The sequence below is a fragment of the Pelobates fuscus genome, chromosome 11 (genome assembly GCF_036172605.1).
Source record: "Pelobates fuscus isolate aPelFus1 chromosome 11, aPelFus1.pri, whole genome shotgun sequence".
NCBI classification, from domain to species: Eukaryota; Metazoa; Chordata; class Amphibia; order Anura; family Pelobatidae; genus Pelobates; species Pelobates fuscus.
Window position 1 is genome coordinate 114,373,292 of NC_086327.1, and position 26,170 is coordinate 114,399,461.

The 26,170-nt window shown below is 40.2% G+C and overlaps 1 protein-coding gene across 3 annotated transcripts; it reads right to left on the reverse strand.

The window, feature by feature from the left end:
* Window positions 1-302: 302 nt before the first annotated feature.
* C11H1orf159 (chromosome 11 C1orf159 homolog) lies at window positions 303-25,846 on the reverse strand. 3 transcript variants are annotated; one of them, XM_063435709.1, is made up of 10 exons: window positions 25,588-25,846; window positions 19,715-19,848; window positions 19,414-19,486; window positions 16,765-16,840; window positions 15,833-15,934; window positions 5,166-5,231; window positions 3,911-4,045; window positions 3,056-3,081; window positions 1,807-1,837; window positions 303-805 (listed from the first exon to the last, which is right to left on the reverse strand). In XM_063435709.1, exons 3-10 carry the CDS (start codon window positions 19,483-19,485, stop codon window positions 708-710), a joined length of 606 nt encoding a protein of 201 aa, XP_063291779.1. In that variant the 5' UTR covers window position 19,486; window positions 19,715-19,848; window positions 25,588-25,846; the 3' UTR covers window positions 303-707. The 3 variants fall into 3 exon arrangements, with proteins under 3 accessions (XP_063291779.1, XP_063291778.1, XP_063291780.1); XM_063435708.1 differs by having other exon boundaries at window positions 19,715-19,851; XM_063435710.1 differs by lacking the exon at window positions 19,715-19,848.
* Between the last annotated feature and the right edge of the window lie 324 nt (window positions 25,847-26,170).

A 26,170-nucleotide genomic window follows, 5' to 3' on the forward strand; every position in this document is an offset into this window, starting at 1 on the left:
CAATCTAGATTAACTCAGAGAGAGGCTGAGTGGCTGCAACAAGAACAGAATTGCGACGGAGTAAAGATAAATACATTTCACCCAATAGACCGATAGGTAGAAATAAAACTATGGCGTTAGAAATAGGTTTGTATTCATAACTCTATAGTGTTCCTTTAAATTACAGTTTTCTGTATGGCACTGCGAAGATATTAGACATATGAAAAAAAAAAAAAAAAAAAAAAAAAAAAAAAATAATTTATTAAAGTAATTGAAATATATAAAAAAACAAACAAACAAAAAAAAATAAAAAAATTCTAGGCTTAAAAATACCATTGACATAAACAAAGACATGTACTTGAAATCTGGTGTTTTACTTATTAATTAATTTAAAAGTGCAGGTTTATTTTTACCCAGGTCTCCAACACTAGCATAGTCTTTTTGCTCCGAGATGTATTCTTCTTAATCCTTTTTAAGATTATTACCTAAAATTGAAGCTACAATGCATAATCATTTTAACCTCATTCAACCTTCAAAAGAGGTTCCATTAAGCAATACTTGGAGTAAGGAGCGGTCTATCGTCAGTGCTTCATCATGTAGGATATACATAATTAAATGTTTTGCACGTTTGGTGGCAATGTACGTATATTCTTGTTGAGCACAAGCTTGACGTCATCATCGTCCAGTTCTTCGTCATAATCTTTAATTTCTAGCAGGAATGCAGAAGTCTAAACACTGCTCACATTAGTATCTGCAGATGGATTCAGCAGTACCGGGGCTGAGGTTGTTGATCTTCTCTCTCGTCGGACATATCTTGGCTTCCGAACTGAAATAAGCAAACATGAAAGCAGATTTTCCAATTTTCAAGAGATCTTCTAAGCAGGTATAGACTTTCAAAATACCCTTTTTGAAAGAATGTTTACTCTTATTTGTCAAAGTATTGTAAAGGCAAGAGTGTTTAAGTCATGTCTTAAAGCAATACTCTAAGTACTAAGACAACTTTAGCACAATAAAGCAGTTAGATGTATAGATCATCCCGCTGCAGTCTCACTTTTCAGTTTTATGTCATTTTATGCCACTGGAGGTGCCTCCTGCTTTTTCATGGAGTTTGACTTTGCATGAGGACGTCCAGGGTATTCAAGTCCCCACATCAAAACATAAAATCAATGCTTTTCCATTGAAAAATGCTAATGAGCACATTTGGTTCCCCTTGGTGCTGACGTCATCATCTGAGGAGGTGAAGCCAGCGTAAAGGACCTAAGGGCTAGAATAAGGGGAGTGTATAAAGGGGTTTTAACAATCTATTAGCTGGCAGGGGGGAGGAAGGAGGCAGAGGAATATAAAACTGTATGCTTTAAAAAGGGACATTATAGGCAACCAGACCACTTCAGCTTATTGAAGTGGTCTGGTTGCAGTGTCCCTGTCTGTTTAACCCTGCAATGGTAATTATTGCACAATTTAATAAACTGCAATAATCACCTGCCAGGGTTAACTCTACCTCTAGTGGCTGTCTGCCACATAGCCACTAGAGAGAGACTCCCGGGATGTTAGGCGACTTTTGGTCCCATGACGCTGGACGCTCTCACGCTATGAATGAGGACATCCAGCATCACCTAAAACCACATAGGAAAGTGGGGGGGCAACTATAGGGAGCTATAGTGCCAGGAAAACTACTTTGTTTTCCTGGCAGTATAGTTTCCCTTTAAGTTAAGTAGGAAACAAAACGGCATAGAACTGGAAGACTGTGACACACACACAATGTTACACTGCATGTGAATGACCAGTAAGAACAATACTTTCACTTTATCATATGAAATTTCACGTTACCTGATGGTTTATGTTCTGGAATCATAGCTGCCTATAAAACAAAAATAAAATAAAACACAGTTTTATAACACAGCCAAGCCTTTATACTATTCAATTTGAAAGGTTTTCACATTATTCCACTTCAGAAATATTTTATCATTAACAAAAAAGTTTTAAAGGGCTGTAAATAATAAAGGACACAAAAAGTAGATCATATGGCAGGGCTTAGAATTTGAAGTCCTATGCTACTAGCCAGACCTTAAAAGTTACTTGTCATGGAAATTCATAGTATGGTCACCAAGGGTGCGTTTATACGAGTCAGGCATAAATTTCCCTTCCCAAAAGGATAGTGAAAATGTTGAGCCCTGTCCTACGGAATCATAAACACAAAAAAATAAAAAATAAAATAAAAAATAGAACGATATGGGTGTGTAAATATACAACAATAATTCAGGGGAGGGAGGGGGGAATTGATGCAAGGTCTCACATGGAGAGAAACCACGCACTGTTGTTTTGTCATGATTAAAAGCAGTAATGGTCAGTCTGTGCTCTTCCACTGGTCTTTGACTATGGGCCACCTTAAAACGCTTCTTGCTTCCTTCATTGAATTATATTTTCCCTGGGAGGATGATCTTGTTACCTGGTCCAGTGGCTTTGTTACAAGGTGTGTTTCTCCACCTCTCACTGCTGCTGGACACCCAGAACATGCTTGTCATTCAATGCATCATTATCAAGGTCTCAGGGCAGCAGGACAAGCGAGAGAAGCATGTGCACCTTGCACTGCAGTCACGGATCACACATGAAAATTATGATAAAAAAAAATTATGAAATTTTTTATTTTTTTTTAAATGAAAAAACCCAAACGACAACAACTGCATGGTCCCTAAAGACAATGCGCTTGGAGCGGGTCCCCTCTTGCCCGAGCCTATGGGTTAGCCCTGGCAAATTATGCCAGGAAGAAGCAGCATGATAGAATATTATAAAATAAAAAGGGGTATGGTATAAAATGAGCATCTTTGTAACTTGAGAACGGTCTGTAGGTGTAGGTGGAACTTTGTTAAATATATCATTAAAAACATTGAATACAAATGGATAGCAAAGAAATAGACTAACTATACACATTGAAAACAAACTTTAAATATAAGACAGTTACATTTTAGATTATGTAACTTTACTTTAAGTCAACGACAGTTCAAAGGACTGTTTTTTCAATCATGTGTTTAGACCATGTGCAGCAGACAGAGAATTGTATTTAGAATGAACGGCTTACCATTTCACTGGGTTGCAGAATGGATGCTGAGAGAGTGAGAGACAGAGAGAGAGAAGAAATAAAACAGTTATTTCCTTTCTTAACCGTCCATTCAATATATAACACACTATACTAATAAATAGGAAGCTATGCAAACCCATAGAAATGACCACAAATGAAGCTGGAGATGACAAAAAACAAAGGGAAAAAAACAAAAACAAACAACAATACTGCTACAGGGGTATAAAGATCTATTTCATGGCAGTGACTTGTCCAAAAATATATGGTGTCTAAGGGAGATATAGACGGCTGGGAATTAATTTCAACGCAGGTTTTTCCTTTTAATGTGAACAAGCACATTACATATAAATAAAGAGCGTTACACAGTGCACATCGAAAAGAATATACTGGCAAATGATTGAAGAAAAACAAAAAAATAAACTCTATAAACTAATGTTTTTTGCAGCTTGGATGATGTCACTGCGTTGGGAAGAAACAACATATTTTTTTATGCATTGCCAATTGCGTGTATATATACTAGGTAGGCCTGGTTAGGCAAAGTACACAATCTGTTAATATAGCGGTTTCATAGAGTTGTTGTTGTTTTGCCAAATTGCTCGTTTTACATTTTGGTTTTCAATTCTCTAGATCTTGGTGTATAAACCCCAAGTGACTGAGGGATACAGAGCCATGTAAAATGAAATAACACAGGTGTACAGAAATAGTTATTTGCATTGTGTTTGCCGGGATTATGTCAAATTGCAATCAGTACAGATGAAATGTGAACGAAACATGGTAAACCAAATGCTCTGTTATATAATGACATATAATAAACCAAATAAATGTTACTGCAGTATACAACAAGAAAGTGCAGACCTTTATTTCTTCTATAGAAGAGTTCTGGTAGTTTCTGTGAACGCTTAAGGTAAAAAAATGAGGCTACAGACAGAACTAAGAATAGGCTAATTAAGAGTGTGCCCAGCAGAAGAGAGGCGGCAATCCCCGGGCTGCCTGAAAATAGCAAAAGAAGTTAAGAGTTAAACCTCTTTCAAAAATACACAGAACTTATCTTAAGAACTCACTAGAGCTTACTGATGCACAAGTGTGAAAGATAAAATATCTTACCCAGGGGCTAACCAAATGCTACAAGGGAAGGATTGCCTGTAGTGTAAAAAAGGGTTTAACCCCCCCCCCCCCCCCCCGACCCTCTAAAAACAAACAAAAAATACACAAACAAAACAAAAAAGGTACATTTTTAAAGTTAGGGGGATTTTTGTTTCCTAAATGGACCTCCCGAAAAAGGACTTTATTTACACAATACCAATATGCGAGACATTAGCAAAGTAGAAATACAGTATATACGAAGAATTAAGTAAAGATGTTTATTATGCAAAGTGAAAAAAAAATTACACTTTAAGTCAATATATTTTCAAGTATCAAAACCCGTAGCCAGACTACTTGCTTTATGTATTAATATTTATAATGATAAGTAGGAGTCCACCATTATAATTTGTCAGAGCCAATGCTGATATCGGTCGCCTTTTGGGTTGATTGCTGATAACTGGTGCTGATATTCTGTACATTTACTGCTTTGTATTTACACAATTTCTACACAACTCTGGCTTTAACTAAACATGCTGATAGCAATCAGTGAGTACATGCTGGGATTAGTGGGATCCCTGCATGTACAGGAGGAGTTCGATTGCCGACAGAAATCACACTCCTATCACTCTGTAAGCCAGCCTAGTACATTATAGTAGATTATTCACAGTCTCCCCTCCTTGGCTTCAGCTGAGCTCTGCATGCAGGGACTCACAGAAAGGGATGATGTAAGGTCACGACGTTGTGCTTATTTAGCGGGCGACTAGCGTTTCTGGATACAGAAGACAGGGCTTGGTGACTGGGAGAGGTGAGTAAGTTAGTTACAGGGCCGATACCGATTATCAGTAAAATGAACATCGACTCTAATAATCGTCAGAACCGATATTCTGTCTGTCCCCAATTACAAGTAAGTACATATTTAAAGCTGACAATTTATACCAAAATGATTGAAATGTAATACAATATAAGTTTAAAACAATAATTAAAACCAAGTTCAGCATGTTCTTGAAACCAAAACTAGGTCACTTACCTAAGTTGTGAGGAACAGATTGGGTTGTGCTAATATTCATATGCACGTCTGTAGTCGGAGAGCTGACTGGAAAAAGGGAAAATTGACAAGAAACAAATGAACAGTTCAATCCTGGGAGATAACACATTTTAAGTAAGAATGAAAGGTTTAACTAATGACTGCTAAATGGAAACAAAATGTATTCACTTGTCTCTTTTTGTTCAAAGGAAGTTGTACAGAACATTGAAGAGAGGGAGGGACAGAAAGGTTGGGCATATGGATCAAAACTTTTGAAACCTAACCCAAGTGGCTGTTTAGAATGCCTCTTTAATGCTAAATGAATTGCATATGTCAGCGGTTCCCAAACTGTGTGACGGGTACACAGGGGTGCCACAAGATATTTTCTCAGTGCTATGATCATTGCATCAGGAACCATGCCTCCCTCTCCCGACTGGCTCTGCAGGACTGGAGGAGAGATCAGAGATCTCCCTCTCCGGCCCACTCGCAGTGTACTGCTGGAAGCCGGCAGGGGAGGGAGAGAGGACCTGGGGGAGCTCTAACCTGCAGCTTCGCGAGCTCGGAGTGTTGTGAACTGAGGCTGCTAGAGTTCACTCTCACCAATGGGACCACCAGGGCTTGCCCACCAGAGCACCAGGGATTCCCCACCGGACAGTGCAGGAAAGGTCCCCCTTCCCAGGCATAGGCAAGCAGGTAGGGGGGATATGAAAAGTATTATTTTTAATAATAAAAAAAAAATTGTATATATTTAAAAAATTTGCCCTCCCACACCAGACCCCACACCACACAATAACTCCCCCTCCATACACACACACACACACACACACACACAATTGCCCCCCATACACACTGTACCCCTCATACAACCTGCCCCCCACCACACACTTGCCCCACATACACACACACACACACACGAACTGTACCCCTCACACAAATTGTACCCTTCACACAACCTGCCCAACATACACATACACACACTCAACCACTCACACATATTGCACCCATCACACACACTACTGTCCCTATCCCCTTCTACAGCCCCTATACCAGCAGATCCCAGGTAACTAGTCAAACGGTACTTAAACAGTTTAACTACTTACTCTGGGAGGGCACTATGGCACTATAACCACAACAAAAGTGCTGTAGTGGTTATTGTGCCTGGATTGTTTCTTTAAATAATCTACCAGTGCCCCTCCCAAGATCAGGTTATGGATCTGCGCTTGAACGGCAAGCATTTCTGCCAAACAGGGGCCCAGTATATGCCGCTGCGCTGTACATATATACAACCTAGAAAATGTTTTGACTTGGGGTGCCTTCGGAAAACCATCAAATATTAAGGGTGCCTAGAACCTAAAAAGTTTGGGAACCACTGGCATACATTTTAATAGTCTGAGAGTTTAAGCTAGAAGAGATTTATTAACAATAATGTGTAATGAAAGTAATTAGGGATGCACCGAAATGAAAATTCTGGGCCGAAACCGAAAATTCAGGATGCCCTTGGCAGAAACCGAAAAGGACTTTTTCCCCCCCAAATGATTTAAAAAATGTTTTTCCCTATAATTTTATTAATATTAGACTTTTTAATTAATTTAATCTAATATGAAAAACTTCCCTTCTCTTTTAGGGATCCCACCTGCTTAATGTTCCTCTCTCCCTCCTTTAGTGTTCTTCTCACCTCCCCTGTACTACAAAAAAAAAACACACACATATATATATTTTTTTTATTTCGGCAAATTTGACCCGTTTTCAGCCGAAGATTTGGGCAGACGAAATTTCAGTGCATCCCTACAAGTAATGCCTTATGCATATGTATTCCGTCTAACCAGCTTCTGCAAACCTATTGACAGCTCCTTCTATGACACCATTATACTATACAGAGATACTCATAAAGCAGAGAGCCAAGCATAATGAGGAGATGCTTCTACAATAAAAGAAGCTGGGCACAAACAGTGGTGTATTTTAGTTTTTGTGCTGTCCTAGGCATGAGTAAATATGGGCACCTCCTAATCTAAATTCACCCCACCCCTTCTGGTTAAGGCCACACTTCTACCTGACTAAGACCCACCCCTTCCTCTTTAGGTCAGCTCTTATAACCCCGCCTATAATAGGAGAAAAAAAAAGAACAACAAAAAAACGGGGACTTCTGAGCGGGCATTTGTGGGCGGCATTTTTTACAGTCCCCTGGATAGTGCCGCCCTGGATTGGGAACAACATAAAGATATCTATAAATCCGATAGAGCTATTACCGCTTGTGCTGAGGGGGACCGTCGGGTGGCCCATGCACTTTAGTATAGTAATGTGTCTTCTGGCCCTTTAACCCCTTAAGGACACATGACGGAAATATTCCGTCATGATTCACATTTATTTTTAAAGTTGTGTCCTTAAGGGGCTAATAGTGCAACCGGGCCCCGCTAATGATGTCAGCGATGGGAGGAAGTGACAGCGAGTGGGTTACGTCCAGTCTTTTTTAGCAGCCCCTTACTCACAAACCCTGGCCAAAGTTAGTGTTTATATTTGTGTTTTGCATTTTGTACACAAAAAAACTGCACCTTCACCGATGATAGAATGGTCATTATAGCTTTAACTGCTCTAAAACACTCATATTTGGAGTAGTTGACAGACACATCTCTATTTGTGTTCAGCGATGTCTAATGAGTTCAACAGTACCTCCCATGCACAGGTTTCATGAGGCTTGGAAGTTACAGGGTCAAATATAGCAAAATTCAATTCTCTGGTATTTCTTTTCTGCCTGTGTTGTCAGGCAGGTCCCCAATAAGAAAATAATATAAACATTATATATTTTGACACGGTCATTGACACACACACTAAATGTATTTATTTATGTAGTATTTATAATAATATGATTTTTTATTAGTTAGTTACAACCCAGCAAACTAATCTTGCTATCCAGCTTATCACTCATGTGACCACGTTGTCAAGGTCACATGACTGATTGTTTAGATTGGCTCCAGTGGGACGCCGTGGGTTTTCATATTCTAGCCGGAGGGAGGGCTCGATCGTTTGTGCGTTCTATACGGCCCTAATGTCATTAAAGCTTTAATTTTGTAGGATGGCATAGCACGCCCCAACTCAGGGAAATGGTTAAATATTGCTGCCGTTATGAAACAAGTCAGCTGCTCCATTAGCCTTCAGCACAGTGTGCACATGATTAAAGTATCAAGATACTGAGACGCCAACTGTAACGGACCGTTTCACTTACAAGAGGATAAAACCCAGTTTAGGCGATAATCCCCTTTCCAGATGCACAGGCAGCTACTGCAAACACCATTCTCCCGACTGGAACCACACGAACACTGGAACAGCTGAACAAGAAAAGCAGACATCGGCTTACACTCTTGGCAGTCAGCATACAATCCCATTCCCCCAAAGACCGAGACGACACATCGCTTTGAGGGTTAAGCAAGAACTCTGGACTGGGACACCCAGTCTGGCTTTTATTTCCAACTCACACATACAGGCCACACCCAGGGGGAGGCATAAAATAACCAGTCAGATACATGGTACAACCCACACATCCCCTCCCCTCAGATAACCAGTTAACATAATTATACAGCCAGGAAAACTACAGTTTTTATACATGTGCTATAACTTTAAATCCATACATCCAATCTGCATATTTAGAATCAGCACACTTTAAACATACACCCTTCCAAAAATCAGACAAATCCCTCCAGTGGATCAAAAGTTAGCTGGAAGTCCTTTATGACCGACCGCAAGCACAATTTCCTGCCCAAAACAGTTCCATAGATTTGGGCTGTGCGGTCGGTCCATTTCGAACGGGACTTAGTCTCTGGAGCTGAAAAACGAAATGATGGAGAAGGTAAGGGTCAGCGGTGTTCGGCAAAATGTGTAGCCGATTTCAGTTCCACAGAATCTTTAGCATACACCGCTGACCGCATTCGAATGACTAAAATGGCCGCCGCCACGTGTTCGGCTGTCGAATGGCGGCCACCCAGCGCTCGGCAATTAACCTGCAGTAACCTCACAGCCTGGGAGGTAAATTGCCTGCACACTTTAACTTCTGGGTGGTCTGCCTGTGTGGTACTTGGTTCAGTAAGCCCTATGTACTGAACCAAGTGGGAGAGAGCCAGGGGCAAGTTATTTTACAGGTCTGGGGACATAGTCTTAAAGGGTATTGTTACCCAAAGTCTCAATATGTCCCCAGACAGTTCTTAAAGGGCCAGCAGCAGTACAATAAAATACCATTCCCTGTGCTTAAAGGGCCAGCAGTCGCCCAATTAAATACAATATCCCCAAATAACCCAGGGGCCATAGTCAGCAGGTAAGAGGCTAGCAACCAGGCCTCTCCAGTTCACAGTGGCGAAGCTGGTTTCGCCACACCAACCATTTCAGCTACTCCTGACTCACTATAGGCTTTCAGCACACAGAGTACACAGGGTTAAAGAAGCAGGATACTGATAAGACTCCTTATCTTTGCAGGTGAAAATATAATTAATATTGATAATATATATATATATATATATATATATATATATATATATATATATATATATATGTCAGCATGAGCATGGAGGATTGCCCAGTTTAGGGAAGTGTATATAGATTTGATTAGATTTCCTAATTTAATTAGCCCTCAGGCAGTCACTAGGACTATTGGCCTTGAGAAAAAGATAAGATTATACACTTCTCTCTGTGTTCATTCCAAGCTGGTTTCTTGCTTCTCTCTCTTGTGGGCACTGTAACTCCGCCCCCTTGTGCTATAAGCCAATGATCGCCCCTTAATAGAGAGGTCAATAAGAATGCCTACACTCATGGGCAGCTAGCTCTGCTGTATGAATGGCAACTTAATGGGAATTACTGAAATTCCTTTTTAAAGGACACTGGGCATGTGCAAAACCTGCTGAAATTGGGCAGATTTCAAACCAAACCCATATTTTGATAAATCTAGATGCTCCAGTAATTTTTCACATGTTTTGGCTTACTATCCACACCTCCAGAGAAAGAATATTTCTGTGTTTCTAAACGACTGCAAATAAAATTCACAAGTGCCCCCAGAGCCGGACTGGCCCACCAGGATACCAGGAAATTTCGAGGTGGGCTGAGGTATGTGGGGGCCGGACAGTGCAGCATTCTAAATAAAACATTTATAAGCTTAATTTTTACTGTGTGTAGAGGGGCTGGCAGAGTCTGCAGCCGGAAGGAGTGAGGAATCACCAAGTTTCACTCACACATGCTCCCAGCTCAGCATGGCCACAGGAGCCCACCCCCGCACTGGAGCTCCACCCCAAGTCAGACCTTTCACACAGGAAGAGATACGCTGGATGGAGAAACATCATGCTGCCCTGAGAATCTCCACGGCCAATGACAGGTACTTGTATCTGTGTTTATCTGCTAATAACTGACAGTGATTGTGTGGGTGTCAGTGAGCATAAATGTAGTGAGCTTGTGTCTAGTTAGCTTGTGTGCGTCAGTGAGCTTGTGTGTGTTTTAGTGAACTTGTCTGCAGAGAACTTGTGGGTTTCCGTGAGCTAGTCTGTAGTGAGCTTGTGTGTGTGTGTGTGTGTCAGGGAGCTTCTGTATGTTTCAGTCTGCAGTACATTTGTGTGTGTGTGCTAGTGAGCTTTTCTGTGTCTGTAGCGAGGAGCTGCAGGTAAGTAATAATATAACAGCTAACAAAGTACCTAAATATATTGATCTATCACCATGATAAATCATATATTAGTGCCTTGGGAGTTTTTGTACGTTAAAGTTAACTGGTCATGACAGATTCACTTTAAAAAAATTAAATAGTAATAATTACATATACATACATGTATGTATGTATGTTTGTATGTACACACACACACACACACTATTTGACACAATAAATTATGGGGCTGCTTTTTCCAGGGCTGCTTTGTACTCCCAGTCCGGCCCTAAGTCCCCCTTTGATGAGCCCTATTCTACACCTAAATTACCTAATGTCAGATATTACAAAACAACAGGCTTTTTTAGTTAACTATCGCGGTTCCCTGGCTCAGTCGCATGTTGGCTTTCTTAATTATATTAGAACTGTCACAAGGTTAAAGGTGTGAATATGTGTCACTGGCTTTACATATGTTACAGGAAAGGAACAGGCAGTCTTCTTGGTTTAAGCAGCAAAGAAGACAGGTTTAACTACGTATGGATATAATTTTTTTTTTTTTTTTTTTTTTATATAACCCCCCCCTGTTCTTCCCCAACCAAATAAAACACCCAAAACAAATGATCTGTTATACCTATCTATAAAAACACAAATCTATAGATGCTTTGCATGGTTATTACAAGAGGAACCAGATTCAAATGAGTTATATTATTAGGGAGTTTGAGGAAAACATTTGTTTTTAAAGGGACCCTGTAGTCACTGTAAATGTTTCAGCTCATTGAAGTGGGTATAGTGTCTTGAATCCAACTGTCCAACCTCCTGCTTCCACCTCTGGCCAGCGGGTGAGGGCTAACAATTCAAAATAAAAGATGCTAATGTCCCACCCCTGTCTACTTTCTAAAGGGGGTTGTCATAATAATTATCATACAGGGAACGGGGAGAGGACTAGTGCCCCCTAGCCACCATCCATTGGCATTTCGGACTCTAATAATTAAGCATTACTTAATGTCCCCCAGCTATGGGCTCCAAATTTTTGTATAATCCTGTAAAAAAAAAAAAAAAAAAAAAAAAATGAATACTTAACAAGTAACAAGTCTTATTTCTTCTAGACCCAGACACGATACATTAATCCAACTTTGCCCCATGGTGGGGCCTCAGCGCATACAGAGCTAATGATTGATAAGCTTACAAGCGCTTTGACTTATATTTCATAGATTGGGAACCTTAGGTCTCCCTCCTTGTATCATTATTAGAGACACCACCTAATGCCTGCAGTTGGGGCACGAGGGAGACATGTGCATCCCAGAAAACATATAGGGAACCCCACTGTAAGACATAGTGCTCCTCCCCCTTGCTTTATTATAGGTTTTTTTTTTTTAAACAAAAATTAACCCCACCTTTGGGGCACAGCGAGGATGGGGGGGGGGGAGGGGGGGGATGTAAATTAGTAACTGACAAAGCTGCCTGCTATTTAGCAGAAATGCCCCAACTTGCGACATAAATTGGGGGAATGGCAGAGGCCATTTTATACCTAGCCCAATGGCCCTGCTCGTCATGCAGTGAATGTGGGCATGTCTACTAAATAGCAGGCAACCAGAGGCTGTTCACTGCAATGGCCATACGGTGTCCAAATGAAAGTCAGTCAGTGAGCATACGGAAATTCTGTCAATGATGCCTTCTGACTAAATATCTGAAGACCATTTTTAGTCATTGCCTCATTCTTCCGAACACAAACGTACAGGTCTAGTAGGTAGCTTAAAAAAAATTTAAAAAAGTGGAAGTGATGTGATTTATTGAGACAATTCTAGTTATTAATTATCAATATTAATCTTATTAAAACCCATAGACTGCTTTTAAATGTCAGAAGACATCCAAAATAATAATTGGACTTTTTAAAATTGCTAGGAAATCTGAAAGCCATGAGATAACAAACCAACCACTTCTCAGGTCATTAATGCAAGCAGTTTGATATTTTATACACATAAATGCCAAATCTCAAATACAGTGTCAATCATGTCTCGATGCGGTGTAGCTTGGTTTCGGTTTTTTTTCTAATATGTGCCCAAGAAGATTTTGTAAATTATGATGTGTCTGGATTAAGAGGTAGCTTAAGATGCCATGTCATACACTAGTCTGTTAATACTTCTTGACACATGCCCAAAAATACAGCTTTCCCACGTGGAAGCTGAATACCAGAACAACGCAGAGGTGACTCACTGCACGCATTCGAACAACAAAAATTAAGCAAGACAGTTTATTAACTACTCTGCAGTTTTTAGAAACAATTTGCCAAGAATCATCACCGGCTTAACAATATGAGAATATTTTAGCGTGGGCAGGTAGTTGCGGTAAACTAATTCTTTAAATTTTCTATAACAGGCGGAAGCGGATAGTGTTTTGCATTCTAAACTGGTTTTGCAGATTTCTGTGCAAGTTAAAGATTGATTGCACTTAAGGAGAGTCTGGTTCCAGGGAGATGGGACAGCTTTATGTTACATCACCAGCACAATACTATGGCTACATGCTTCATTACCAGATTAAAGGAATACAAAGCTGCATTCCTAGTAGCACCATAGTGTCCCTCTGCCCACCCCCTCCCACCAGCAAATAAAGGGTTTAAAGGGACACTATAGTCACCTGAACAACTTTAGCTTAATGAAGCAGTTTTGGTGTATAGAACATGCCCCTGCAGCCTTACTGCTCAATCCTCTGCCATTTAGGAGTTAAATCCCTTTGTTTATGAACCATAGTCACACCTCCCTGCATGTGACTTGCACAGCCTTCCATAAACACTTCCTGTATTTAGGCTTTCTTTATTGCAAGTTCTGTTTAATTAAGATTTTCTTATCCCTTGCTATGTTAATAGCTTCCTAGACCCTGCAAGAGCCTCCTGTATGTGATTAAAGTTCAATTTAGAGATTGAGATACAATGATTTAAGGTAAATTACATCTGTTTGAAAGTGAAACCAGTTTTTTTTTTCATGCAGGCTCTGTCAATCATAGCCAGGGGAGGTGTGGCTAGGGCTGCATAAACAGAAACAAAGTGATTTCACTCCTAAATGACAGTGAATTGAGCAGGGAAATTGCAGGGGAATGATCTATACACTAAAACGGCTTTATTTAGCTAAAGTAATTTAGGTGACTATAGTGTTCTTTTAAAAACAAAACACCTTTTTACACTCCCCTTATTCCAGCGCTGGCTTCATCTTTGCCTCTTCCACGGTCCCTGCACCCAGTGCAATCAGGAGATTGCAGGGTTAAGGTAACAGGGACAGTGCACTCAGATCACTTCAATGAGCTCAAGTCGTCTGGGTGCCTATAGTGTCAATTTAAGTCTATAAATGATCTCCTACTTTGCCAAATATACCCCCTTCCATCACATTATCAGATATAGGAGTTTTCTTACCTGTGTATCTGGTTTAAATGTAGAGGTAATGATTTATTGCAATATGCAAGAACCTAAACATTTTTCTTAAATATCCCCTGAAAAAAAATTAAAGTTACTCATTCTCCTCCCCAGGAAAATGCTACTGAAGCACATACTGAGCAACGCATTGGAACAGCAGATAAACATGCTTTGTGGGTTATATTCATTTGCATGGTACGGTCCTGCACCATTTCCATCTAACAATCTAACTTATTCCTGTCCTAATGTGTTTTACACCCCACCTCCTATAGAATGTAAGCTCGTTTGAGCAGGGTCCTCTTCAACCTATTGTTCCTGTAAGTTTATTTGTAATTGTCCTATTTATAGTTAAATCCCCCTCTCATAATATTGTAAAGCGCTACGGAATCTGTTGGCGCTATATAAATGGCAATAATAAATAAATAAATAACTTATAGTTAACCTTTAGTTATCTAGTTTGTACAAAGAAAAAAACAAACAAAAATGCAAGACCCATGGTAAAGTTCTGATGAAACCATATAAGGGAGTCAAACTACAAACTCCACATACTTACTGAGTAACAAATTCTTCTTCGTTAAATGTAAATTTAATCTATTCAGTGGGCTGGCAAAATTGTCAGGAAATGTCACTGATCATCTAAAGATACCAACTCATTCAGCAATGTCCTGGAGTGCAACTGGTGCAGCCATTATTTGTCTTCAAATGACATATGTCACAATCCTTAGTTTGTGGGTGCATGCATGGATAAATGGGATGCCTCCCTAACATTTGTGGCTGGTGCAGATCAGTATCTAGGTCAGGGGTGCCCAAAAGACAGATCCCCAGATGTTGTAGAACTACAACTCCCATGATGCCTTTGCGTGCCTTTGGAATGACAAAGCCTCATGGAAGCTGTAGTATTAGGGATCTACCTTTTGGGCACCATTGTTCTAGGTGCTCATTCCCCTTATATTCTTGACAGAAATAATGTTGTTTTTTTACCTATGCATTAACCAACTATTGGGCTACAATAATCAGAGGCAATTTCAGTGTGTTTGCTTTTATAATCAGATAAGATACAGTAGAGTGGGTTAGCAACCAATGACAGAGCATAAAAATCATGTCTGCATTCAGCTCGCAAATTCTCCAGTAAATGTTTACATCATAAAACCATCGTTCATGGATGGCAATTAATTTTAACAGGGACTAATAGTCACAGAATGGCCCTCAGCCTTCAATAATATTTAGCATTAAGGACAACACATTCAGCCCTAAAGCAAAAAATAATGAAGCAAAATACAGCAAAGTCTAAAAAAGAAAATTAAAATACGGTAATGAAAATCCATAAACCTGTCATGCATGATTAATGCTTGAAACGAAATATGAACCTTACAGAAAATAGACTTGAAACACTTAAACCTTGCACAAAAAAAAAAAAAAAAAAAAAAGGTATATTTCAAGTTTAATTAGGTAGGCCCATCAACTTTACTATCAAAAGGTCAGTGTCTCACTGACAAAATAGACTATTCACTATTTTATTACATACTTTTTGATGAACCTACTTCTTTTCTAAAATCTAAGATCACAGTATATTGAAAGCCAAGACAGAGAATATATTTCACTTCAACTAGCTCTGCAATCTTTAAACAATCACAATGTTAAAAATAAAAAGATACTTACTATTTAAGCATTCGGACATATTGTGTGCAATTTGCGTGTTCGTGCTAGTTTCATTTTTGCATATAATGCAGGTGCTTTTCCCATCATCGAGTCGATAACATCCTGATTAAACAGAAACAGTCAAAGAAAGGTCACCTGTGACATCTTGTGGCAAATAATGTCCACTTTAGAATAATCACATTGTTGGCCTTACACAAACTGGTCATAATTATCTTCAGAAGACAAGACAAGGATTTAAAGACAATATTAAAAGGGCAACAATACAAATATGTGCAAGTATAGAAAAATGGATAATATATATTGATTTGCCTAAATTGTAATTTTATGGAAGTGACTAGGAAGAAGTTTATTGACGGGGTGCATAATGGACTCATTAAAATGTACACTGGCTTAATTTTTAAATTAAACTGGAGAAGGATACTTGGTTTTAGCAGATGCTGCAAACCCAGTGGATTCCAAACATAAAAATCAGATTTAAAAGGGATGCTCTTACTACCATAACTTAAACCATTTTTTTTGGGTTGGATGAACCCTTTAATGGAAATAAAATATTTTTTGTTCAGAGTAACCTTTACTGTTCTGGACCCTGAGAGGACGACGCATGCATGCTGTGCGTACTGGCAACAGACATTCAATATGCACAGAATTGACATTAGCTAGCCTGGAACTCCTGTGGTGGAGATAGATCTCTACATTTGTAGGGTTTCATAGAGCTTTTCTTTAGTTCGCAGAGTGAACCTTTAATCTCTTTGTGTAACTTATGGAGCAAAGACCTGGTTTCCTGGTAACATGCATCTGTAGTGTTTTTCTAACCAGTAAATCTTTTTTTTTTCCTTCCTATAACATAAACCTCTTCTAGACAGAACCAGGTCTGTTATCTTTGAAAGTAAAGTCAAAAACAGATTGTTACGGTTGTGAATTTTTGCTTTTACCTGGACTGCATCTATAAGCCAACAGACAGGAAATATTTAATTCCAGCTTCTCACTGCAGCATTCGGACATCCAAACCTGGAAGGGGAAAATAAAAATTCAAAAATGAGTCCTGCCTCTCACAAAATAGAATATATAACCTGTATTAATCTGCAAATATATATTTAGCTATAAACAGAATCCCAAGATACACAGGGTGGCAGAAAAATAAGTTCAAAACAAGGTCCAATATACTGGAAAAACCTAAGTAGACAGACAGAGTAATCTATTGATACAAATAGAGGGTTACCTGCCAGTGTATGAAACCTGGGCACTACTACTACGGTGCTCCTACCAAGTATTAAAAGGTAAAAAATAAAAATAACAACTTTAACTGGTTGGTCCACCGAACAACAATCATAAACCACCTTTAAAACACTATATCGTACTGGACTGCCATAATGAGGTTATTGGATTTTGTAATTGTATGTCATTTTCCAGTGCAGTGGACATTTTAACAGAAGTTACCCGACAGCTGCTGGTAGGTGGTGTTAGATAAAGTTTGTGCCCAGTTTCGCAAGCTAAACATGACAATTAAATAAAATGTTTTAACCCAATATAACACCAACCTAGAGATTGCACCAAACGTGTGGTTGCTATTGGTATCCCTTTAAGAAAACTCTTTTTGACAAACACTGCCGAATTACCTTAGCATTGTATGAGAAGTCACATGATTTTGCAAAGCTTAACAAAGAATTGTCAAACGAAGAAAGTCTTTGTGTGAAAGGAATCTTGAGCTTGACCCAGGTCAGGCCTCTGTAATATATCAGATGTGCAGTGGCATAAATCCAAGAGCATTTTACCTTTGTTAAAGGAGAGAGTGAACGCACAGACTTCAATCAGTCCTATTATGTATCCTGCCACGGTGGAACCTTAGGTGTACAAATCTACCTTGGCAGTAAATGACATGTTTTACTACAGACCCATCTCAGATTGTAAGACACTTTCATGGATTTCAAGTTTTAAATAAGGAGCCTTTGGGAGTCTCTTGGGGTGCTCGTTTTTCATCACTTTATTACAGAGTTTAGGCAGTGATAAAATGAAATTGAAGAGGGAAAAACAGACAAAGGATGTGCGTGATTTATTATTCTAGACAAGGTAATTTAGTGCTAAAGGTAAAAAATGTGTTTTTCTTTCCTTGTGACAAGAACGCAGAATAAATTAAAATAGTCCAGAGAGAAAAGTCCACCTTGGCACCTTCCAGCGTATACCTAAAGACACACGAGTAAATGTACACTGAAATGTACACTTAAAGAGCCTGAGGCATAGAAGAAGACAAATCAACAGTTAACAACTGTAGCGTGATCCAGAAACCCAGCTCTATGCTTTTGTGCTTTCAATTAAAATATACAAAACACAATGCAATATTTGATGTTGGTGCCAGAAAAAAAAAATGCCACCTGCCCTCTACGATGTTGGAATGTAGCACAGGCTTTACATTCAAACATTTCTTCTGAAAAGTTGTATATAAAAAATAACTCCTGTCCTGATGGATAACACTGCTGGAACCAGTAGCCTAGTTATGGCATACATAGAAATCCAGAATCTGTAATTGATCGGTCGTGTTTTTGGACTTTCGACTAATTTTGCAACTGGTTCCTATTACAATCAAAATTTCACACACAAAAAAAATGCAAAAGTCGGATTGCTCATTTTGCCAGTCATTCATTGGTCAAGTGCATCAGCCGAGAACTCCCAGCCAATGAATGAAGTCTGAGGAATGCTCACAGAATTGAAATTAGCCAATTTGACAATCTCGTTCCAGGTTTGTTAATAATGCTTCCAGGAGTGGAGCTACACCTCTGGCAGGTAGCCTAACAGGCTCACTCCCTCAAGTGACAATTGCAGGGACTTCAAAGTGAATTCCAAATTGAAGGCCGAAGTAACCGAGCTGAAAGCGTAGCATACTGGGAGAATTTTTCTGGTTCAGCTATTTTCACCTTAAATTTGAAATCCACTTTGACGTCCCGGTAATTCTCACTTTAGTGAATAACCCTGGAAATATCTGGGTATATGCAGCGTTTCAAACAGCTGCGCAACACATACAAGGTCCTTGCACCATGACCACTACAAAATACTGACGTCACCGTTTAAACTTAAAACTGAAGCACATAGGACATCACCTATATACAAAAATAGATCTGGCGTTGATAAAAATGAATAATGTGCAAAATGTACAGATGTGATAATAGCTGTATCAACATTGTTAGATCATGCACTAGCCTTGTTGAGATAAGTTGGGGTGGCTACTCTCTCTATTTCACACAGATGAGATTAGAAATCACAGAAAAAAAATACGACAGAGGAAACGATGATGACACAGTTTCTATAGTGCGCCTTTAAGAGTGCTATTAGATTTTGGTAAGTATATTAAAGAGGACAGAAGTAAAAGATTGACGTATTTGTTTGTTTACATGTAACCATATAACGTATGGAGCACTACCAAAAAAAAAAAAAAAGAATTAATTGAATATGCATTTTCAGTGTAGAATGTTCTCGTGTGGTTTGTTGCTTTCAACACAATAAATACGATTTTGTCAATTGACGGCAATTTTTTTTGTGGGTAAAAGGGCCAACATTTAGATGTGAGATGGAGCGGGGAACATACATACCAATGATGCCATCGATACTCCCATGGAATCCACTATAAAACTGACTAGGAGAATGATACAGGGCACAGCCATTCTAAAGGAAGACAACACTGTTACAAACATGATACAGTAACTAAGCAAGCAGGCATTGTCAAGAGATCACTACAAATAAATTAAAAAATCTCTAGGGATAAAATCATCACTTTGTGAGTACCAGAGGGCAGTGCAATATATGGCACATCTCTCTGACAATCGAAATGCCAATAGCTTGGGATCAATGCTTCTTCACTTTCCTATTTATGGTCAAACCGCACATACTCACCTAAAAAAAGAAAACTCCAAAGCTCTACACTTTCATTTTGATGCCAGTTGAGAGGAGCAGGTCAGGTTTTGGTTGGTTGCTAGGAAACTGGGACGTTATCAGTTAGCTCCTGAATGGGTTTCACATACAGGGATCTGCTGTTAAAAAGAAAATCAATGCAGTTCAGAGGAACTGTTACAGTGTGGAACGACTGATAATAAAAAGCTTAAATCATCGGTGCACGCTACCTGCGAGTGACAGAGGGATGCGAAAGGCAAGATGTTCCCCTATGAGCATAGGTTCGGCTTCCTGCATTACCAATGCAATCTCATTGAAAGGGCACGCGTTACAGCCATGCAAAGGCACACTCGCTCGACATTTTAATCTGCTCAAGGACATGGGAGATAACAAAATCTCGCCAGCTCGATATTGGGGACTGTGAAAAGACATGTTTGGAGCCTATTTATGAGTTTGGCTGCAGCAGTGAGATTAAATACTATATTAAGGGATTAGTCCAACTTTAAATATATATCATTTTCTTCAAGGCCCTAAAAATTGCAAGATTCTTCCTTCTTCCCATCAATTTACATCACAAGTAAAATACAACATGTGCAGAAAAAAAAGGGCAGATTTGCTTGAGATCAAAAGCAACTTAAGAATGTTCATAACTGTATATACGAGACATCATTCAGACTTATCTCTAGTATAGGGGACACTAACCAGGTTTCCCTTGTAATATTTAACACCAGTGAATAAAAAGCAGCCTTCACTATAACTTATTTCAATCTTGCTACATTGTTGGGGTCTATGTGCCTTATAAAATGCTACTCTGGAACACTCCCATATTACACAAGCCCAAATAACTTCAGCAAATTAATGGGATACTATAGTGCTAGGAAAACTGTTGTATTGCTAGCACTATAGCTCCCGCTGTCCCTCCCACCCCCTTGCCCTCCACCCTGCACTGTAAGGGTTAAAAACCCCTTTCTGTACTCACCAATCTCCATTGGCGCTGGGTCAGCACTCCACCTCCTTTGATGTCACTCGACAGGAAGGGCTAAAGTGCATGCGCAGAGACTGCATTAGGCCCTCCCTATAGCAAAGCATTGTGTGAGGATGTCCAGCATCAGTTAGATGACCAAAAGTTGGCTAGCAAGCAGGAAGTGCCTCTAGTGGCTGTCTGATTGACAGCCACTAGTGAAAGTCTTAACCCTGCAATGTAATTACTGCAATAATTAACATTGCAAGGTTACGGGGTCAGGGATGTTGCACCCAGACCAATTAAAAGAGATTAAGTGGTCTGGGTGCCTATAGTGTCCCTTTAAGCTGTTATGGGAGTTGGAGTCAATGAGTGATGTCTTACCGTCAGGTGTTAAATCGGTACCCATCAGCACTGCTTCATCTCTCTTTCCTTGGGTGGGGAGGTCTTCCTTGGTGGCACTTGAAAGGCTGAGAGCACCAACTGACGCTCTGAGCCCATCATTGGCTGCCGATTGTGAATGTCAGGTGGTGAATTCAGACAATCAATTCCATACAAACATGGACACAACTGACATTGATAACATTTGCAGTTATTCACAATATTGAAAATTGTGGAAAATTGACAATAGAATTAGAAACATTAAGGCAAAATGGTTGCTGTGGAAAAACAGCAGTTTTGGAGAATTTTTCCAATTATTTTGGTGTAAGACTGTAACGTTAAGCAGAAATAAACAGTGCTCTGAAAATGATCTATTAATTTGTACTTCCAAAATAAGAAAAGGAAAAAAAAGTTACCAATTGGATTTTTCCAATTATTTTGGTGTAATATGTGCAACTTCCATGACGATTCTCAACCATTTAGTTAATAAACCCTTGTGATCCAAGTGGTGGGAGAGGTATGCAGCATCATATATGCACATAAAATACAGTAAAGGAGACAGAAAAACAAAGACTTTCTGCTCTTCAAGCGTAACTCCAACAATAAAAATAAAACACTGTTTTTGGATGAAATAAGCCTTTCTGGCATGGTCCCTTCCTCACCTAAAGTAAAATGAAAGATAAAGTTACCTGTGATCCCACACCCAGTTTTCCCTGCAGCCCGATCCTTTTAGTGACATCACTCCCCTCGCTGGACCAAATCGCTTAAGTGGTCACATGGTGCTTGAAGTAAGCCTTTAAGTAGGGATACCATGTCCACCCATAATTTATATAAATTGATGGGCAATATACAGATTGTGCTGCCCTGCAGTATGAAGACGTCACATGCTGCAGGTAGTAAGTCAGGTGATAAATCAATCAGGACTCCTGCAGCATACACACTATCCATAATACAGGACAGCATTTTCATGTGCTGCCAGTCAACACAATGAAATTATAGGTGTCCCAGAAAAGATGGTGAATATGGCAATCCTACATCTAAGAAGCTTGCTCATACCTTTTCCATATACAGGTAATCTACATATTAAATAGACTAAGCACCATATTCATTACAGCAAGCTGAAGTGGCTATGGTTCTAGATGTTCTATGGTGCATCCCGGGGAATCCTATCAAATTGCTGAGAAACAGTTTGACATTGCCCTAGCTCTGTGAAGGGTCTGAGGTCCTTCCAGTTTAGACAATATTTACTGGCTGGGCCATGAAACACACTGTACCTATTTTTAAGCACTATTAACACTAGTCACCAGAACAACTAGAGCTTAAACAATTGTTCTGGTGACTATAACATGTCTCTGCAGGCAGTGTTTACATTACTTCAGAGTAATACCTCTGCATGGAGACATTTTGCCATGCATGGACAATAGCCTACCATTGCTTTCCTATGGGAAAGCATTGGATTGGCCGAGAGTGTCAAATTTGATGATCTGAGCAATGGAGGCAGGCCCAGCCATGTCTAGACAGGTGCAGCACTGAAGAAAAATAAAATAAAAAGTAAAATCACATTTAAAATAAAGAGAGGGGGGCGGGCCTCTAAACTGTTATTCTACAACTAGAGTGTCGGGAATAAATGTTTGTGTCCCTGACAATATAGTGTTCCATTAAGGGGTGATAGAGTTGTGGCAATAATCATAGAGAAAGGGGAAGGAGCTGCACGAAGCATCAGATGGTGCACTGATGCTATACCAAAAAAGGTGTGGCTACACTAGTGAGCCTATTGTATGTTTCACTTTGTGATGTTTATATGCCCATATAGGATGCAAAAACACTTAGGATGACACAGAAACATCAGGTAACCTAATAAAAAAATAAGAAAGCATTCTTTCTGATTTCATGATATAATTTTTTTTTAGGGAAATATATAAACAAATTATTCAAAATTCTATTATAAACACATATTTGTCTGGTTTCCGCGTTAAGCACTCTGTGGAAACGGCACTGACCAAAGTATCCAATGATCTACTCGCTGCAAAATCTCGTGATCACTACTCTATCCTAATTCTCCTTGACCTTTCTGCGGCTTTTGACACTGTTGATCATCAACAGCTTCTTCTCATCCTCCACAATATCGGTCTACAAGATATTGCTCTCTCCTGGTGCTCCTCCTACCTCTCCCAGCGCTCTTTCAGTGTTTCTTTCTCCGGCTCTGCTTCTTCTCCCAAACTCCTCTCTGTTGGTGTCCCCCAAGGTTCAGTCCTTGGTCCCCTACTGTTCTCCATCTATACTGCCTCCCCTGGTAAACTCATTAGCTCCTTTGGCTTCCAATATAATTTCTATGCAGATGACACGCAAATCTACCTGTCCTCTCCTGATCTTTCCCCGTCCCTCTTGACTAGTGTCTCTGACTGCCTCTCTGCTATTTCTAACTGGACGGCTGCTAAACTTGACCAAAACTGAAATTCTGGTCTTTCCTCCCTCAAGTGTTGTTACCCGTGTGTCTCCCTCCCTCCAAGTCAACAGTGCTACCATCAGCTCCACCACGCAAGCTCACTGCCTAGGTGTTCTCTTTGACTCCAACCTCTCCTTCAAGCCTCATGTTCAGTCTATCGCCAAATCCTGTCATTTCCATCTCAAAAATATTGCGCGCATCCGCCCCTACTTAAAGGACCAATATAGGCACCCAGACCACTTCAGCTTAATGAAGTGATCTGGGTGCCAGGTCCAGCTAGGTTTAACCCTTTTTGCAGTAAACATAGCAGTTTCAGAGAAACTGCTATGTTTAACTATGGGTTAATCCAGCCTATAGTGGCTGTCTCATTGAGGCTAGAGGCGCTTCCGCGCTTCTCACTGTGATTTTCACAGTGAGGAGACGCCAGCGTCCAAAGGAAAGCATTGATAATGCTTTCCTATGAGACTGGTTGAATGCGCGCGTGCGCATTCAGCAGATGACGGAAGAAGAGGGAGCAGAGTCCCAAGCGCCGAGGGAGCCCTGTGCTGTAAAAAAAGGTAAGGGATTAACCCCTTCCTCCCCCCTCAGCGCCACGGGAGTGGGACTCTGTGGGTGAGGGCACCCTCAGGGCACTATAGTGGTCGTTTAACGCCAGATGCGACTAAAGTGCTGGTCCATTCCACTGTCCTTTCTTGTCTTGACTACTGTAATCCACTTCTCAGTGGTCTTACGTACTCCCAACTTGCGCCGTTACAGTCCATAATAAATGCGGCAGCGAGACTCATCTTCCTGTCCGCCCGCACCGATACAGGTAAATAAGCCAAGCAAAACTACATTGGAGATGGAGAATTGTTGCAAATTGATAACTTTCTTACCTAAATTTTAGAAATCTGGTGTTTAGTGAATAATCGTTAAAGAGTTAATCCCACCACCATGACCACTTCTGCTCTTAGGAGTGGTCATGGAGGAAGGAATCCTAACGTGCACAGTTTCTGCACTTTTGTTCTCGGGACTAGTTTTATCTCCTGCCACAAAACTCTGCTTCGGACTGCATCATTTTAATTCTGTGCAATTATTATTATTTATATAGCACCATCAAATTCTGTAGCGCTGTGCAATAGATGGATAATTTCCTCTGTTATGGTAGATGTAATGAGCTTATACCCTTGCGGACAGCGTGCCTGTAGGGGAAGTTTCAATCTCCCTTTCTCATTTGAGCCCTCTCTATATTTCTTATGACTTATCCATATATTTTTTTTAATTCCTTGGTCTACCCCCCAAGTCCTACCTAGGTTGTAGTGTGCGCATGTGCTCTGAGCAAGTTAAAATTGTCCACAGAAAGAGAAACAGTGACATTAGCCGGGGTATAATAACCTGCGAGGGAAGCTTTGTCTGGTGCTGGACTCCACATAAGTTTATGCTTATTTTACTGGTTTATAAGGGAGGGAACCGAATTACTAATGCCCTATAGAGCATTCGAAATTAAGAAGAAAAAAAAAGTTATACATAAAAAGGGTAGGATTAATCTTTTAATGTGGCTTTCAGTTTTAGGCTAGAATCGGGCGTCTTAACGGTCCCCTTTCAGTGTTCTGTCCCAATTTTTTTGCAGGATACCTGGGAGCAGTACCTGACCAGCACATCATTAGTTGAGCGTGTGGTGTGTCGAGGACACAAGGACCATGCAGACACCATTTCAACCGCACTCTTGGTATGGTCTCCGCAGAGTGGTGCTGGTCAAGGCGCTGCCAGTCAGCTTGGCGCGTCTTTACGCCCCTTCCGCAGCGTACCACCCATCTTATGGTGCATGTGGCGACACTGGCACGCCCCTCTAGTCGCGCTTTTATAACTACCAAAGATGCCAGCTATTTAAAAAACAAAACAAAACAAAAACACAACTTCATAAAAAGTCAGATTTGTTTTTAACTAATTTGGCCTAAAATTCGAAATTCACTTAGAATTTCCTAACATATCACACTTGAATAACCATCAGAGTGAGACCATAAATCCAATGTACTAAAATATCAGTTTTAAAGCAGGTGACACACTGCCTTTGATTCTGCCATTCATCTCAATGTCTCTACCCCTTACCTGCACGGTGACCAGGTAGACTTCAGCCCTGGAACCACTAATCTCTATCTCTTATCTTCTCCTATGGGACTTGTAGTCCTCCAAACTTCATGGCTCATCTGCCAACACTTTCTTCTAACTGTGGAAGGAACTACACATTCCAGAATCCCTTGCGTCTCCCCTAGCGCACCTGTTTCTCCCCCTGTGCCAGGTAACAAAGCCTCTCGCCCATTCCTTATCCGCCTTTGAAAGTAGAAGGGTGAGCGTGCCGCACCGCAGGCACGGCGGAAGTTGTAGTTCTGAAACACCTAGGCGTAGGCTTTGTGCGAGACAAAAAAGACTACATTTCCCGACATGCTCCGCCGCATTTGATTTTCATGCGCCCTTGGTCGGGCGCCTGCTGTTGCTAGGTTACGTGGACGCCTTATCTTTAAGCAGAAAACGTGTTCCTAGCCCTGTAGGCAGACATAAGGTCTGCAGGGAAAGGCTGCATGAGGGAACAGTTTGCATAACAAATAAAATTAATAAAAAAATAAAAATAAAATAGTAATAATAATGAATTGATGATTTGGAGCTGTTGAGCTTCAATCCCCTCCCCAAAAAA